Below are 18949 nucleotides of genomic sequence, written 5' to 3' on the forward strand. Positions count from 1 at the left end.
CTTTATGTGAATAAAATATTTGTAAATTCACAGAGGCAATGTCATAAATATTTTAGGTTCCCTTTCCCCGATGGAAGCACAAAACATCTGCAAGTTGCACGAAGACAACCAAAATCCATCAAGCAAATGTCAGAACTAACAATTGTTCCTTACGGGAACATACTGCTAAACTTTGAAATCTTTAAAATCATTCTAAGCAGAACTTGTATATTGGCCCAAATCATACATGCACAATTTCCCATAATAGTAATTGTAGGGAGCAAGTTGGTTTTGAAACACACATAATTTTCTTTTCATATATTCCATTGCCATTTGTCACTCTTTATTTTATAATGCTTTCCATGAGCTAATTTACTTTAGCAAGAAAATATGACAAACAAATTTAATTTTAACACAGCAGACACAATTCTTGAAGACAACAAATTTTCCTTAAATTACTACATCTGAAATTGACTTTTTTGTATAATATAGATCATGTCAATGAAATTGTCAGTTACAAAAGAGAAGTCATATTACCAGCCAGAGTTATCAGCAAATTTTTGCTGCTACTTAATACTGTGCACCATTGTGAATTATACCTAATATGGTAGACAGCTAAGATACCAGGAAATGACTGCAGTTACAGTGTAATTATAAAGTATAATCTAGGTAGTTAACCTTCTGGTTATAGGATCATGTATTAGGAATATATATGTAAAAAGTATAACAAATGTGACAAAGTTCCTGCGCTACCTTGGTGGGTCTTGCGCTTATTGGCGGATTTCCTCGCCTTGGAGCTTCACAGCAGCCCTCAGCTTGGCCGTTTTTCTGAACCCACAGTCCAGGTCAACTACTCCTGTGTCTGACAAGGAGTTGGGAGGATTTGGGGGGAACCCGGGCCGGCCCTCTACTCCGGGTTCCAGCCCAGGGCCCTGTGGAATGCAGCTGTCTAGAGTGCCTCCTGGAACAACTGTGCAACAGCTACAACTCCCTGGGCTACTTCCCCATGGCCTCCTCCCAAAACCTTCTTTATCCTCACCATAGGACTTTCCTCCTGGTGTCTGATAATGCTTGTACACCTCAGTCCTCCAACAGTCCGCGTTCTCACTCTCAGCTCCTAGTGCTTCTTGCTCCCAGCTCCTCACACGCACCCCACAAACTGAAGTGAACTCCTTTTTAAAACCCAGGTGCCCTGATTAGCCTGCCTTAATTGATTCTAGCAGCTTCTTGATTGGCTGCAGGTGTTCTAATCAGCCTGTCTTAATGGTCTCCAGAAGGTTCCTGATTGTTCTGGAACCTTCCCTGTTACCTTACCCAGGGAAAAGGGACCTACTTAGCCTGGAGCTAATATATCTGCCTTCTATTACTCTCCTATAGCCATCTGGTCCAACCCTGTCACACAAAGTAATTACAGGATAATGTATTAAATATTAAATTAAAGGGTACTGAGTATATCAGCCCAGTAGTTAACTGTAGCTATCAAAATATGATTGCAGTGTAATTAAACTGTAACTGCATTATACATTCAGTATATACAGTACGGCTTTCACTGCTTAGTGCAACTATATAGTTACTGCATTATAAAATGTATTTAGATATATTTCATAAATAAAATATCCTATAATTTTTATTACAATCTTGTGAATTGCCACTTGAATATAAATTACTTTAATGGACTCTATCTCGTATACATAAGCAGTACACAGTACTACAAGATGCTACACGTATGAATCCTATAAGAGGGGGAAGTGAAGCTTGTGAATGCAACCTTACCATTTGGCATCTCCTGAATGAGTACTTAATGTTGCAACTTTTAACACTATATTAATATAGTTTTCCATCAAAGTACAGTGCATGTGACAAACCAGTAATGAGAAAGATTATGCTCAGTGCATGCAAACATCATGTATACCTAAACCACTGGAAATATACTCTGCTTGAACTTCATGAACTTCATTGTCTTATTACACCAAGAAATAGATATTTTTTTTAGTAATTAATGAAAAAAGCTTATCCAATAGCAATTCAATTTCAGAATATTTTGTCAAGTTGACAAATGGATTAAATAAATGTAATAAAATCTTATTCTCAAGAATCCAGGCAGAAAAATTAACATAGCTCCATAAAAATAAAAAGTATAGATATCTCCAACATTTCACTTACTCCAGGTTAAAGATATAGCCATTTAGCTGTATTTCCACAATCGTGTAAAGCAGTTTTATTATTGTAGACTCTGTTGTAACATAAAACCATGTTTTGACTGGAACTATTAATTACTGAAACAAAATAACTGTTTTTAGTCATTTTACAGGGTAGTGACAGCTGAGCTGGGTTTGATGCTTTTTTGTTTAACCTGGATGGATGCCCAACTTGGTGTCAGGCTGGACCAAAGGTCATTCCTCTAGCTCTAAGAAGCTGGGAGGGAGGGAAGGAGCTGTGCTCCCAACCTTTAGGCTGAGCTGGAGAAGGAGCAAAGAACCATTTGAACTCTCCTCCTTCTGCAGCAACATTTTTTGCAGGCATTCTGTTTGCTCATTCACCCCCACACACGGCCCAATGCGAAGTGGAAAATGGAGCAGTCATGACAGTGTGGGCTTTGATTGCTGGCAGGAGTGCTCTATCCCCACCATCATCCCCCACCTTTACAGGTGTAAGCTGCCATTCATTCCCTGCAGTTTCACCTCAAAGGGGAAGAAACTGCTTTGGGCACAAACCAGTAAACCATCTTCTTCCTCTCCTTCCAATCCCTCTATTAATATGGTCAGTTTTCAAGCACTTCTATCAGACAGCTGGATAAAGTATTTAGGGATATGCTCATGGAGTTGCCCAGAGAAGAAATCAATGTGGTTGTGGGACTGTTTGGTACTTTCACCCCTTGCTTTCTGCCTTCCAAGTGGCCAAGCCTCCATTTCCAGAGGAGAGGGAGGAAAAGGTAGTTAGAGGCAGACCTCATAGGGGGAGGGCTAAGTTCCCTCTAAGCTGTGCAGCCGCGTGGCCACACAGCAGGCTATCAAGAGCAGCGCAGCAGGGAGAGGTGCCTCTTCCTCGTCCCCGGGGCTGCTGCAGCCGGTGAGAGGCGCTTCTCCCCTGGCCCTGGAGCTGCTGCAGCAAAAGAGGAGCCGGGGGAGTCCTCTTTCCTCACCACAGCCCCGGGACAGCCTGCACCCCCAAGCCCCTCCATCCCTGGCCCCACCTCAGAGCCCTCACACCCTGCACCCCAATCCTCTGCCCCAGCCCTGAGACCTCTCCCACACTCCAAACCCCTCGGCTGCACTCTCACTACACATCATCTCCTTATTGGTGCACATGGATGTAAAAAATTAGAGGGAACACTGGCGAAGGGTCAAAACAACTTCAGATGTTGATCCATTGGAGGACCCAGTGTCTAAGATGAATGAGGAGCTATAAATTAGTGGAGGATGGCCATCATGTGCCTGGATTGAGGAATGGAACAAGTATATCTGAGAATTAGCTTGAAAGAGTGAGAGTAAAACAATGCAGCTGCATCAGCCAGAGAAAGAGTTCAGGTATCTGAAAGGGCATTGATGAGAAAGTGAGCTCCAGGGCATCCAGGGGCAATTCCTGGACTTGGGGCCAAGGATCTGGTATAGGAGAAGACTCCATGAGAGCTAGTGTTCATATCTGGTGACCCCTGTAGCTACCAAGAAAGTGGTTTCAGTAGTTGTGGGGAGAGACTCCGTGCCTGCAGTGGGAAGGAAGCAAGGATTGTACCTTCCCAGAGACTATCTGGGAGAGAAGGGCTGTCCCAAGCTGTCAAGCCATCCATGTTTGCACTCATCAGTAGTCCACAACACAGCCAGCATGTACACAACAACAAATGTTTAAAGGCAAGGCACCAAGTCATCCAGCATTTCCCCACAAATGTTTCAACCCTTCTCCAACACTTAAGAATCAACTTATAAATAAGAATCAGTGGAAGTGTATTAATAAAGAAACAAGACTAAATATAAAATGTCTTTTTTTTAAAAAAAGGTTTTCAGTATTTTCTGCCATGATGCATCTTGCCACTATTCTGAATTTGAGTAGAGATTTATGAAATCACCATGTGTGGTCCCATAGTTAAGGTTGGGTTGAATTTTGAACTTCAACCAGGGATTCAAACACTTTGTTACATATGAAAAATACAGCATATCCTCAAAATTACAGCACTTATTTTTTGAATATAGAATGAATTTTTTTAGAAATTCCAAGTAAGAGCAATTAACTATTTTGAGTTAAAATTCCTTTTTAAATGGGTCCTCTAAGAAGCGTAACACCCTTTGTCAGTCTATTAACCGTGGTTCTATAGATCCACAGCTTCGTAGCAAATTTGATATACAGAACCACAGTTTTACCAGCTCTGTTGGTGCTGGGAAAGGCTGAAGAACACCAGACTGACATTTTCAGTTCCCATTGTTCCCATCAGCAACTCCGTATCAAGTGGCAGGACAAGATCAGAAACAAGGATATTTGAAGCCAAAACTAGCAACCTCCATCATCATCACTGTTTTGGTATGCTCATATTATAAGAATGGAAGACCAATAAATTCCAAAGCGTGTGTAGCAAGGAATGCTACTGCAAGGCTGGTGATCATGTAAGCACCAAAAGCTTCATTGGCGCAACAAGATTGTTAGTGATGGTCTTAAACTGAATATACAATCAGACCACCTTAAGCACCTTGCCAGAGATTGTTCTGGTTGGTGATTGATTGGCAAGGAAGCCACATCCCTTTGGCATTTGCCATGAGGACGATGATGATGTCAGGTTATTTTTTTTTTTTTACCTCAAATGATCTTAATAATGGAATAAAACAGACTCCTCAAACTTCCCATGTAGTTAGGGGTTGGTTTTTTTTAGGATTAATGTTCCTTTTGTGCTGTTATTCTCAATAACTGAAAGTTTTCTCTTCAGAAGGGGCTGACAAATAACATTCTTCAATAGAGAATTGCATCAAAAACTGCCCTCTTTCAAAATGGCTGCCATCTCCTATTATTCTTAATGGACCTAAGGCCACTGGTGCCTTCAACTGAAATATCCTTTTTCAAAATGGCCACCACCTCCCACTGTTCCAATAAGAGTAAAGTCAAGCTGTCCTCAGGGAAGATGGTAGTCCTTGACAGAATAGAGTGTTGATTCATAATCCTGAAATCAAAATTAACTGTAGTTTCTGAAGAAATATCCCTTGTGTATTGGATTTTACATTCTTTGCGAGCTAATACTAGCATTGATTCTCTCAAAGGCTATCACCTCTATGCATTGCACAGTGAGGTGTCGCCTTGGGTACAGGCACCAGAAAAAAATTCCAGGACCCCACGCATGTGAGGCTGGGGAGAAGCCACTCCTAATATTGGTGATAGCAACTACAGTAGAACCTCAGAGTTATGAACACCAGTGTTACGAACTGATCTGTCAAGCACACACCTCATCTGGAACTGGAAGTATGCAATCAGCCAGCAGCAGTGACAAAGAAAAAAAAGTAAATACAGTACTCTGTGTTAAATGTAAACTGCTAAAAAAAATAAAGGGAAAGTTTAAAAAAAATTGACAAGGTAAGGAAACTGTTTCTGTGCTTGTTTCATTGAAATTAAGATGGTTAAAAGCAGCATTTTTCTTCTGCATAGTAAAGTTTCAAAGTTGCGTTAAGTCAATTGTAGAGAGGTTAGCCGGGGCGTGTCTCTCTCCGGGGCGACAGGGAACCACACCGTCTCACTAAATTGGGGAATAGGTCTCGCGGGGAATTAGTTCAGCCACAGGAGTTGTCCTCTGTGGCCTTTGTGAAGGTGGAAATACCACAGTAAGCCCAGGCCCTAGGTCAGGGCGGGGTAATGGTGAGTCAGGCACTCAGGCAGGGGGCTGAGCAACAACAGTATAGAAACAGTAGGCCCAGGCCCTAGGTTCCAAAGGGCCTGGGAGAGGGGGAGACTGCCACCCGAGAGTTGGGTGGCAGGGGGGACGCAGGCCCTCCCACTCCACTGCGTCCCAGCCTGGGGCCCTAGCAGTAGCAGAAGACCCGCTGCTGAGTCAGTGGGGATCCTGGCCGCAACAAACTGACATGGGTTCTGGCAGTGCTGCAGCCAGACTAGGGTCGGCTGCCCCCAGGCTACTTCCAGACTCCTCCTCTTGAGGTACCTGGGTCAGGGTGGTGTCCTCAGGGGGGTCCAGCTCCAAGGGTTCCTCAGGATAGCTGGCCTTTAGGGATAATAAGAAGGTCATTACAATGACTGGGGCCTATTCCTTCATAATCTTATTAACCATCCTTACTTTAAGCCTGTCTGCCTTCAGCCACTGAAAGGAGGCCTTTTAGCCCACTTCCGAGATAGAGACTGAAGCTTCTGTTTCAGAAAAAAGAAAATGAGTATTTGTGGCACCTTAGAGACTAACCAATTTATTTGGGCATACGCTTTCATGAGCTACAGCTCATTTCATCGGATGCATAAAGTGGAAAGTACAGTGCGGAGATTTTATATACACACAGACCATGAAAAAATACACATTGTAAGGAGAGTGATCACTTAAGATGAGCTATTACCAGCAGGAGAGTGAGGTGGGGGAAGAGAAAACCTTTTGAAGTGATAATCAAGGTGGGCCATTTCCAGCACATTTCCAGGAGTTAACAAGAACGTCTGAGGAATGGGGGGCGGGGGGGGGAGGGAGAAGGAATAAACAAGGGGAAATAGTTTTACTTAGTATAATGACTCAACCCACTCCCAGTCTCTATTCAAGCCTAAGTTAATTGTATCCAATTTGCAAATTAATTCCTATTCAGCAGTCTCTCGTTGGAGTCTGTTTTCGAAATTTTTTTTGTTGAAGGATAGTCATTTTGAAATCAGAAATCGAGTGACCAGAGAGATTGAAGTGTTCTCTGACTGGTTTATGAATGTTATAATTCTTGACATCTGATTTGTGTCCATTTATTCTTTTACGTAGAGACTGTCCAGTTTTCCCAATGTACATGGCAGAGGGGCATTGCTGGCACATGATGGCATATATCACATTGGTAGATGTGCAGGTGAACAAGCCTCTGATAGTGTGGCTGATGTGATTAGGCCCTTTGAGGGTGTCCCCTGAATAGATATGTGGGCACAGTTGGCAACGGCTTTGTTGCAAGGATAGGTTCCTGGGTTAGTGGTTCTGTTGTGTGGTGTGTGGTTGCTGGTGAGTATTTGCTTCAGGTTGGGGGGTAGGCAAGTACCAGCCTGTCTCCCAAGATTTGTGAGAGTAATGGGTCGTCCTTCAGGATAGGTTGTAGATCCTTGATAATGCGTTGGAGAGGTTTTAGTTGGGGGCTGAAGGTGACGGAAAGTGGCATTCTGTTATTTTCTTTGTTGGGCCTGTCCTGTAGTAGGTGACTTCTGGGTACTCTTCTGGCTCTGTCAATCTGTTTCTTCACTTCAGCAGGTGGGTATTGTAGTTGTAAGAAAGCTTGATAGAGATCTTGTAGGTGTTTGTCTCTGTCTGAGGGGTTGGAGCAAATGCGGTTGTATCGTAGAGCTTGGCTGTAGACAATGGATCGCGTGGTGTGGTCTGGGTGAAAGCTGGAGGCATGTAAGTAGGAATAGCGGTTTCAGAGTCTCTCTTCCTCACATGGAAAACGAAAAGACATATTAATTGGACTTGAATGCGAATAATTTCAATCAATAGGCTCCCAACCTGGCCTGTGATACACACGAAGCTGACCTTGGTGCTAAGTGTGCCTTGATAAGCCAGCCAATCTGGGCTTTCCTTCTTGGTGGAGAACCCTGAGGAACAGAGTGGGAACTTCGACCTAGGACATGAACAGGTCTACCTCTCTTAGCAATGCTGAATGTTTTCTGTCTTTTTAGCAGTTGTATACACACCACGTTTCTGAAGAATCATTTGCTGGAAATGGAGGAGTGACTGTAGATTCATAGATTTCAAGGCCAGAACTGTTGTAATCTAAACCTCCTGTATAACACAGGTCATAGAACTTCCCCAAAATAATTCACAGAGCATATATTTTAGAAAAACATCCGATCTTGATTTAAAAATAATCATTGATGGAGAATTCACCACAACCCTTGGTTAATTTTTCGAACGGTTAATCACTCTCATCGTTAAAAATGTCCATCTTATTTCCAGTCTGAATTTGTCTAGCTTCAACTTCCATCCATTGCATCATGTTATATCTTCCTCTGCTAGACTGAAGATCCCATTATTAAATATTTATTCCCTGTGTAGATACTCAGACTGTGATCAAGTCACTCCTTAACCTTCTGTTTGTTAAACTAAGTAGATTGAGCTCCTTGAATCTCTCACTATAAGGCATGTTTTCTAATCCTTCAATTATTTTCATGGCTTTTCTCTGAACCCTCTCCAATTTGTCAACATCCTTCTTAAATTGTGGGTACCAGAACTGGACACAGTATTCCAGAAGTACTCAAATTCTCTGGGTTATGCATCACAGGTTCACATTAGCTCTTTTGCCCACAACATCACACGGGGAGCTCACAATCAACTGATTATCCACCATGACCCCCAAATCTTTTTCAGAGTCACTGCTTCCTAGAATAAGAGTCCCCCGTCATGTAAGTTTCACCTACCTTTTTTGTTCCCAGAATGTACATATTGACATTTAGCAATTATCAAACGCATATTGTTTGCTTGCATCTAGTATGTCAAGTGATCCAGACAGCTCTAAATCAGTGACCTTTCCTCTTCATTATTTACCAGTCCTCTAATTTCTGTGTCATCTGCAAACTATCAGTGATGATTTTATGTTTTCTGCCAGGTCACTGACAAAAATATTAGGTAGTGTAGAGCCAAGAACCAATCCCGCAGGACCCACTGGAAACACACCTGCTCAGTGACAACTCCTTGTTTACCATTATATTTCAAGACTTCTCAATTGGCCAGTTTTTAATCCATTTAATGTGTGCCATGCTAATTTTATATCATTCTAGTTTTTAATCAAAATGTCATGTGATACCAAGTATATTATGTCAGCGCTATTACTTTTAATCAGTCAAACATGTAATCTCATAAAAAAAGATATCAAACTAGTTTTACAGGTTCTATTTTCGATAAACCCATGTTGATTTGCACTAATTACATTACCCTCCTTTCAGAGTAGCAGCCATGTTAGTCTGTATCCGCAAAAAGAACAGGAATACTTGTGGCATCTTAGAGACTAACAAATTTATTAGAGCATAAGCTTTCGTGGGCTGTAGCCCACTTCATCGGATGCATAGAATGGAACATACAGTAATTATATATATTACACACACATACACACACACACATATACACACACAGATAAGTTAGAAGTTACCATACAAACTGTGAGAGGCTAATTAGTTAAGAGGAGCTATTCTCAGCAGGAACAAACAAACCCTTTTGTAGTGATAATCAAGATGGCCCATTTAGACAGTTGACAAGAAGGTGTGAGGATACTTAATTTAAGGAAATAGATTCAATATGTGTAATGACCCAGCCACTGCCAGTCTCTATTCAAACCCAAGTTAATGGTATCTAGTTTGCATATTAATTCAAGCTCAGCAGTTTCTCATTGGAGTCTGTTTTTGAAGCTTTTCTGTTGCAAAATTGCCACCCTTAGATCTTTTACTGAGTGGCCAGAGAGGTTGAAGTGTTCTCCTACTGGTTTTAGAATGTTATGATTCCTGATGTCAGATTTGTATCCATTTATTCTTTTGCGTAGAGACTGTTTGGTTTGGCCAATGTGCATGGCAGAGGGGCACTGCTGGCACATGATGGCATATATCACATTGGTAGATGTGCAAGTGAATGAGTCCCTGATGGCGTGGCTAATGTGATTAGGTCCTGTGATGGTGTCACTTGAATAAATATGTGGACAGAGTTGGCATCGGGCTTTGTTGCAAGGATAGGTTCCTGGGTTAGTGTTTTTGTTGTGTGGTTGCTGGTGAGTATTTGCTTCAGGTTGGGTCATTACACATATTGAATCTATTTCCTTAAGTTAAGTATCCTCACACCTTCTGGTCAACTGTCTAAATGGGTCATCTTGATTATCACTACAAAAGGGTTTTTTTTTTCCTCCTGCTGATAATAGCTCATCTTAACTAATTAGCCTCTCACAGTTTGTACGGTAACTTCTAACTTATCTGTATGTGTGTGTGTATATATATATATGTTCTATATGTGTGTGTGTGTGTGTATATATATATATTACTATATGTTCCATTCTATGCATCCGATGAACTGGGCTGTAGCCCACGAAAGCTTATGCTCTAATAAATTTGTTAGTCTCTTAGATGCCACAAGTACTCCTGTTCTTATTATCCTCCTTTAATTCTTTATTAAGTCCTGTATCAGTCTCTACATTATCCTGCCCAGGATCAATGTCAGGCTGACAGGTCTATAATTACCCAGGTCACCCTGCTGTGCCAATTTTTAAAAAGGGAAAACAGTTTTCTTTCAGTCTGGTCTGCTGGAATTTCTCCAGTACTCCAAGACTTATTGAAAATTTAAACTGATGGTCCAGTGAGCTCCTCAGGCAGCTCTTTTAAAACTCTTGAATATAAATTATCTGGACCAGCTGATTTAAAGACATCTAATTTTAGTAGCTGCTGTTTAATGTCTTCCAGATATTGGTGGAATGGAAAGAGTGCTGTCATCACCATATGATGAGACTATATCATCTGTTTTTTCCCCCAAATGCACAACAGAAATACTTAGTGAACACTTCTACCTTTTCTGTATTATTATTGATAATTCTGCCATTTTAATCTAATGGACTAATATCACTTTCAAAATATTTTTTATTCCTATTTAAACAACTCCTTATTGTTCTTAACTGTGCTGGCCATAGATCTCTTCTTCTGTTCCTCAGCTTTCTGTATCAGTTTTCTACAATTCCTAACTTCTGGTTTACACTCATCACTATGAACTTCCCCTTTCTTTCATATGTTATATTCTTCTTTCTATTTTTTTTTTATAGCTGCCTTCATTTCCCCTCTAAACCAGGGAATTTTTTTAACCAATAAGATCTTCTTACTCACTTGTGAAGAAGTTGGTTTTTTTGGCATCTAGTAAAGTGTTCTTAATTGATTCCCAGTTATCATTCACATTTTTCTGATTACATTCTTCCTCACAGCTGATTTGGCTCATAATTGCTTTCAGCTTTGTGAATTTGGCCCTATTAAAGTACTAAGTATATATATTATTGGTCTGGACTTTATTCAGCTTGTACATTATAACTGTGATCAAGTCATGATCGCTTGTACCGAAGCTACCATTAACATTTTTAGTTCTGTGATCAGTTACTCTTCATCTATTAGGACATGGTCTAATAAAGAATTCCCTGTGTTGGCTGTAGCACTTTTTGAGTTAGGAAATTATCATCTATTTTGTTCAGAGATTCCAAGGATGTTTTAGTACTAGTTGCATGAGACTTCCAAAATGAGTGACTCAAATTGAATTCCCCCACGATCACACAGGTTTTTCCTTACACACTATAGATAAATGCTTAAAGAGGTGGTCATCCTGTTTCCTAATGTGATTTAGCAGTCTGTAATAGACACCAATACCCTATCTTGTGCTTTATCTATTTTGACATTGATCCATATGCATTTAAGATTTTCTTCTGAGTTATCAGTGAGTGAGAAACAGCTAATGCCATTTTTGACAGAGTGCCATTTCAACTCCCCTTTAGCCCACTTGATCCTTCCTAAATAGGTTATAACCACTGATTTTAAAATTTGAATAGCAAGAATCATCCTACCAGATTACAGTAATATCAACTAGATTTAATTTATTCTCATAAATGTATGACTCCAGTTCCTCTCGTTACCCAGGCTCCTAGCACTGGTGAAGAGACAAAATTCTTGAACTGCCTATACATGTCCTTTTCTTGATTAATTTTGTTCTTAACATCTCGATTTTGTGCTGAGTGCTCATACCTACCCTCTTTTTACCCTCCCCTTTTGTGGTTAGTTTTGCGCCCTCTTGACTATTCTAGCCAGCCTGTCCTGATGAGATTGGTCCCCCTTCTAGTGAGGTGGAAGCCATCCAAACCCCTGTGCCGATAGAAGGTGGACCAATATTCCACAAAACCAAAAGCTTCTGCCTTACATCACTTACTTAACCAGTGGCTCTAGAATCTTCCACTTTCTGTCATGAGACAGGTCATATTCCATGTCACCTTCTTTGGGCAACATTCACACTCTCATCATATAAAGATCACATAGCAATCCAGATATGTTCTCCCTACCTGAGTTCTTGTATCTGTACTGATGTTACAAACATTTCAGAGTTGTGAACAACCTCCATTCCTGAGGTATTCTTAACTCTGAGATTCTACTGTATTTCCACCTGGAATATTGATCTCTGTATGGGCTTGTTGAATGGGTTGCATTCTACAATTCTCTTTGCAAGACAAAGAATCTTGTAGAATCTTGTAACCGTTCCAAAAGATTTGGCTCTCCACAGAATTGGTTCTATATTCCAGTATGTAGGAGATGGTCTATTGCACCCTTCATCTTCTGATGCTTTGAAGGTTCTCATAGTGTTGGTTTATTCATTTATTTTGAGTAAAGAATAAACTTGTCCCTAGGACAACAAGCAAGTTATATTGAATATCTTTCCTTGATTATCTCAAGTATTTGTTTTCTGATGTTGCTCATTCCCAGATGAAGGCCCACCCTGAAGTCTCCTTAGGGGATGTTGGGCGGGGGGATCTTCCCAGTCTTGGACAACCCCAAGAGATGCTTTTGGGAGTGGATGGTTTTTCCAGAGAATCCCATCCTCTCCAACTCTCAGGAAAGGCAGCAATGTCCAACTTCTGTGTAATCTATGCTCGAACCTAGAGGAACAGGAGGATCAAATGGAACATCTGCTGAGGTATGGTACTTTGAGATTCTCTCACTGGAAGGAAGGAGGGATTTATTCCTTCTCTAAAGCCTCAGCGACAACTTTGTCTCAGTACTCCCCAAAGAACTGATCAACAAAATATTTGGAAGGATAATCAGATGTTAGACAGCAATTCCAGTTTCTTCAAATGGAGCCGTAGTTGCCCCCAAGACACATCTTTGGAATTTTTGAATGTATAGCAAATCAGTCAAATGAAACATCACTTGAAAAAGCTGCTAGGGAAACCTAATTCAAAGCACATTTCTTTTTTCATGCTCTCAATTGCCTCCCAGCAGAGCATAGATAGCCACAATAAAAAACTGCGGCCAATACTCTCAGGAGTGAAGCTGCTGTATACAACTTTGGTCTGAATGTTGCTCCTATTCTTTTGATAAGTTTGGCAAAAATACTTCCTTGGTTGCTGTGACTAAGCCCTTTACTAAAGAGGTTGCAGCAGGCTTAACCTTTGACAGAGTAATGAAGACCCTTTAGTCCTTAGATACAAGTAGGTCTTGATAGGGAATTCCACTCCACTTTAATCATAAAATATCACCTCATTAAATAAGTGAGAAAGAATTTCAAATGTCTTCTTCAGTTTTGTTTTTGTTTTGTTTCCACTTTAAAAAAAGCCACAACCACTTCTGAAGTTAGATCCTCATTTGTGCATAATTCTGGGAAGCTTAGTTGAGACTCTGAGGGATCTTGCAAAAAGCCCCAGCTTCAGAGATTTCTCCTTCTCTTTACAGGATCAAGAGGGAGACTCTCACATGAAAGGTTTTAAGACTTTGCGCTGGCCCTTTAAGATCTGATTGTGAGCAATACTGTTCACCATTCCTTGGGACAAATCCTGAGAGAAAGAGGGAGGAACCCTGTGAAGAGGAGAGTGCACTACCATTAGACTGAAAGGTCAGTCTGCAGGAATGTATTCTGCATGTATCCCTTCAGAAAACAGTAGCCACTTTATGGCCTGCGTGGGACCCCTGGAGGCTAGAAGGACAGAGAAGGTAGGTGTATCTCACAGACAAGAGGATCTGAATCACTTCACCAACAGCCCAAACCCAACAGCAGTGTGGGGACCATCCACACAGAATGAGGAGTGGGCTGCAGGCATTGAAGACAACGGACTTATTAGTTTCAGAAAGGTCACAGGAGCTGGCACGTTTCAAGGCACATGAGGACTTGCAGGTAAAACCGCTAGTGAGAAGGGGCTTGCTCTGTGGCTTTTTAAACTATCTCAGCACAGATCTTGCTTATGTGCCGGCTAAAAGCAGGAATTTCATCCTCCTCGTTGCTATGGGGGAAACTTGTCTTGCCCGGAGATTTAGGAGATTCCAGGGAAACTTTCCTGCTTGTTCTGGAAGCTATAGCAATAGGTGTCCCATGTCTGGGGGAGAAGCAGAAGGGTTTTGAAAAACATACATCTGGTTCCAGGCCACTTATTCTGCCCTTATCTCAGCAAAGGCAATTTCATCTGTGTTGATGTAGATCTTGCTCACACATCAGGTGGGAGCTAAGTTTCTGCAGCCTGCTATTGTCTGCCATTTCTGAGAAGGGAGGGGAAGAGAGGTGCTGTCCTTCAAACCCTTCTCAGAAAGTCAAAATAATTTTTTAAGTTTAGCAGTTTTGAGCAGAAAAACTTCAAAACCAATGAAGAAACTGACTTCAGCTAAAAATCTTTAAAAAGATGCTACAAAAGGAAAGCTGGAGTCTGCAGTACATGCCACTCAGAGGCAAATAATCCTGGAAAGGCATTTTTCCTGAGGGTTCATCCTGAGCCCAGGCTTATAGTAAAGATCTGGTCTTCATTCATAGATTTTAAGACCAGAAGGGTCTGTACAGAGATGGAGAACATCCCATTCCAAAGACCATCTGACATAAAGAGGACTGAGAAGTCATTTATTTCTAGATTGTACAATCAATATATAGTATCAGCTAGAAGACCACAAGTTCCTCAAAGCACTGATTTGATAAAGCTAGTTAAGATTTCACAGTTAAGTTTCATTTGGCCTTTATCCCTGGCAATTTTTATTATTTGAAAAGAAGAGTTTACTGTCCAAAATATTAAGACCAGGAAATATACTGCTTATAAAATATAGAAACCCAAGTTTAAATAGAACTTACATTAACTATAGATTCCTTTGTTTGCGCCATGTCTGAAATAACCCCATCTGTAATAATGAGAAGAACAAAATACTGGGAGCCATCTTTTACTGAGGAAGCATATCTGAAAGAACAACAACAAAAAAGACCAAAATTATAACAGCAGAAAACCTGTACACAAACAGACTAAGATGACAAAGTATACTTTTACAATTCAATTGCTTAAAACAGTAATGCTGAATGTCTCTGCTAGGCCCCCCAAAAGAAAAAGCATTCATAGTTAAAACAGACAACTCTGCCTTTAGCCGAATATGTTCTAACAAAGTAACTGTGGTATGTAGGATAACTGTGTTAATAGATATCTGCAGAAGCAACTGAACAAAGTTCTCTGTGGCTGCAGAATCAATGAAGTGTGAGAAGTATATTGTTGATAGCTTACAGCAGCAGAGGTAGAATGGAAAATGTAGTATCTGGCAGTGCCTTAGAACTGTATTAGTTATTAGGGAGTTATTAGAACTATGGAGGTAGTTGCTGGGGTCTAATGGGGAAATATAATTATGGTGCATTTAAAATAATTAGGAATCAGCACACGATATGAAGATCTTGTTAAACACCCGGAATGTTTCTGGGTCATATGCAACAGTTTGCTATATTCTGCATCAGCAGTTCTAACCCCTGAAATTAGCCATCCCCACATGACCTGTGAAGATTGTGTTGGATCCACCTCTGAGGATTATGCACAAGTTTCACCAGCAGAAGATACCAAAATGATCACTTTTTCTTGGGTAGCAGAACTGGCAACAGTGAATCTGCATCAAGAATAAGAGTATGATGCAGTTTCAGTATGGAATGCCATAACTAGTAAATATCCCTTGCTCCAGCCTGCAGCTAGGGGTTATTTTACAAGTTAATATATAAGGCACTACATACAATAGTTTACACACAGACTCTCACTGTTTTATTCTACTTTATAGTCTTTCTTTATTTAAGAGATACAGGGAAACAATTAAATTATTTGCTCAGGAATCTGTTTAGCTAAAATTACCTGGTCCAAATCACGTGCCCTAGATCAACACACAGAGGGAACCTTCTGTGTGAAGCTCTCCCTAATATTATTTAGAAATCAGGCCTCAGTCACCTTCACGGAAGCATCTCTCCCCTCAGAAGTCTCGCCAGGTATAGGGGCTATACTGAGGGAGGATGCAGAAGAGATGCACATCATCTCTCCTACACCCCAATGGGGAATCTCCAAAGAACATAGTATACTCTCCAGGCTGTATTACCTCTTCTGATGAGTCCACTCCACCTGGGGGCACTGGGTCAGACGGAGGCACTGGTAGTGTGATGAGCCAGGCTACCAGGGATACATCAGTATTAAAGTCAATGTAAAGGTGTAGGAATGCAGAGATCCTCGGGGTTCTGCCAAGTTTAGGGTTCTGTCATTTTCATGAGAGGTAAACCCTGCTCTCTCCCCAAAAGGAGAACTCTGCAGAAGCATCCCCTTGGAGATTTTCTTCCATAGGGACTTCTCCTTTTGGTTTTAACATGGGAGGGTATGATCTGGGCATCTGTTATTTATCTGTCACACCATAATGCATAATTTCATAGTTGGTCCCATGTGGATTATGAGCCCATACAATAGCACAAAGTAGTCCTATAAAAATGAAGTAATATATATATGTGGAACAACATTTCACTCACTAGTATCCAGAGTGATTTTTTAAAATGTATTTTTTACATCTCCTACCCTGGTCTTCATTGTTTAAAAATGTACATAAATGTAGTATATTAAATTAATTTATATTTAAAAAATCCTAACAAGAACTAGGGATGTGCATTCAAAATTAAACTAGTCTCATGAACTTTCATTGTTGTAACCTTCATCCTCCCACATCTCCATACTGCTTTTGTTTTTGCTATGTTAAATCTAAGCACTTTGGATTAAGGACCTGACATTTTATTTGTTTGGAAAATACCATTCGTCAAAATTAGTTGATTACTACAAGTTGAAGACACTGAAAATTATATCTTTTTCCTTTAGTACTGCTTAATGTAATTGACAATAAGCATTTCTGTGTGTGAGACCTGGGTTGAAAGAGCTTTCTCAGGAATGGACTTGTTTCTCAGGAATGACAGTTTGTCAAAGGGTTTCTGCAATGGCATAAAAACAATTGAAAAAGCAGTTGCAGAGGTTTAAGTGGTAGCTGCATATTCCTTACTATAACCATTGGTCTTGTCATTGTAGATTTTTACAAACTGAGAAAACAATGTGTAGGATTCAAAATATAAAGCTGTTTTAGATCGTCAATTCAGTTTTACAAGTAGGCTGTTCAAATAGAATGGCTAGCAATCTGCCTTTTCTTTACTACCATGGAATAGTAGCTGTTTAAATGAACTATCCTGAAACTAAGTATTTTACTTACTCTGTACACTTAAGCTAACATAGTAATTCCTAAAATAAATTAGTACTGGAAATAAAACCATTTATGGGCCAACTCATTTAAAAAGAGGCACGTGTAGAAAGAAGCCTTAGATTCCTTACTCCACTGGCTCAGGGAGTAAAAGTCCAATGCAAACATTATATATAGGACATTATATACAATATAAGATGTATCAGCAATCTACACTGAGTAATTTAAAGGAAAACTCCCAGTTACCAGCACAATTCAAAATAGTTCTTTGTAACTCTAGTTTTTCACTTGCATTTTACAAAAGTAAGGAAAAAGTTCTGAGCTATGCAATTATACATTTATTCTTGGGCCTCATGGTCACATGGTTAATGAAATTAAGTTTTCAGGAAGTTCATAGCATAACAAGGCACAACTCAATCAAAAGTAGTACATTGTGCATTGCAGGTGTTAACTAACTAAAATACTTGTTATGACAGCATGGGAGGAACTAAGAATATTATCTCAACAGTAGCACTGTCGCAGCAATCAGTCACATCTTCATCAACTAGGCCACAGGGGACTCCAATGGCTGGTGAAACAGTACATCAAAACCATGGAATCTGGATGTATCCCAAAAGCCTGGCGGGAGGCGATAGTCATTGCCATATTGCAAGCTGAGCAAGTTGACTGATGATCTAGTAAATTATAGGCTGATATCACTCCTGTGTACTATCTACAAACTTATTCTTCAGAGAATCAGTCTTCTTGCTGAGTCAATGAACCCCAAAGAACAAGTGGGATTCTGGCCTAAATGCACTTGTTGCGACCATGTTTAGGTGATTGTAACACATATTAAGGAAAGATTCCAGAAAAAAATTAAGATCAGCACAACCTTTGAAGATGTGCCATCAGCCCACAATACAGTCTGGATTAAAGGCCTGATGCTAAAGCTCACAAGGATCATCCCCTGCCACAAAACACTACAGCTACTGTGGATGATGCTGAGCAATAGGTGGTTACATGTCCACCTGGGCAACGCACGTCAGTTCACTCTGGTTCCTCAACAATGGACTGCCACAGGCTCAGTACTCGCACTGATGCTTTTCAATGTTTACAAGAGTGACATGCCTCCAAGCAAATTTGCATATGTGGATGACCTTCCCCTGGCAACAGAAGCAGCCACCTTTTGCGACATCAAGTCTACCCTGAACAGGGACCTACACACCAAGAAGGAACATTTCCAGATGGGGGCTCAAGCCAAATCCTCACAAAACAGTCACTTCATTCCATCTTGATAACAAGAAGCTAAGCGCACCCTAAAAGTGACCTTTGGCAACACTGTGTGACATGACACCACCTCAACCTATCTCGGAGTAAAGTTGGATTGCCTGCTAACCTTCCACAACCATCTGAAGAAGGTAGCTGTCAAGATAAAGACAAGGGTCAACAAGGTCCAGAAACTGGCAAGCACAAGTTGAAGAGCATCAGCATCCCAGTGTTATGGACATCAGTGATGGCCCTTATGTACTCTGTAGCCGAGTACCGTGCATAGCTATGGACAAGTAACCATACTTGACTTGTTGATGTCCAACTAAATAGTGCAATGTGGTGCATCACTGGAACCATCAATTCGACC

General features: G+C 40.6%; 1 protein-coding gene across 10 annotated transcripts in view; it reads right to left on the bottom strand.

The window, feature by feature from the left end:
- CPNE8 (copine 8) overlaps nucleotides 1-18949 on the bottom strand; it is a 296010-nt gene that overhangs the window by 27072 nt on the left and 249989 nt on the right. For 9 of the 10 annotated variants that reach the window (XM_073328394.1, XM_073328393.1, XM_073328396.1 and 6 more), the window contains one exon: nucleotides 14945-15047. In XM_073328394.1, coding sequence (XP_073184495.1) covers nucleotides 14945-15047 — 103 coding nt within the window. Of the gene's footprint in view, nucleotides 1-6109; nucleotides 6170-14944; nucleotides 15048-18949 lie in introns of all 10 variants that reach the window. The other variant, XM_073328405.1, reaches the window with a different exon arrangement.

This window comes from Lepidochelys kempii, chromosome 1, assembly GCF_965140265.1.
Source record: "Lepidochelys kempii isolate rLepKem1 chromosome 1, rLepKem1.hap2, whole genome shotgun sequence".
Classification (NCBI taxonomy): domain Eukaryota; kingdom Metazoa; phylum Chordata; order Testudines; family Cheloniidae; genus Lepidochelys; species Lepidochelys kempii.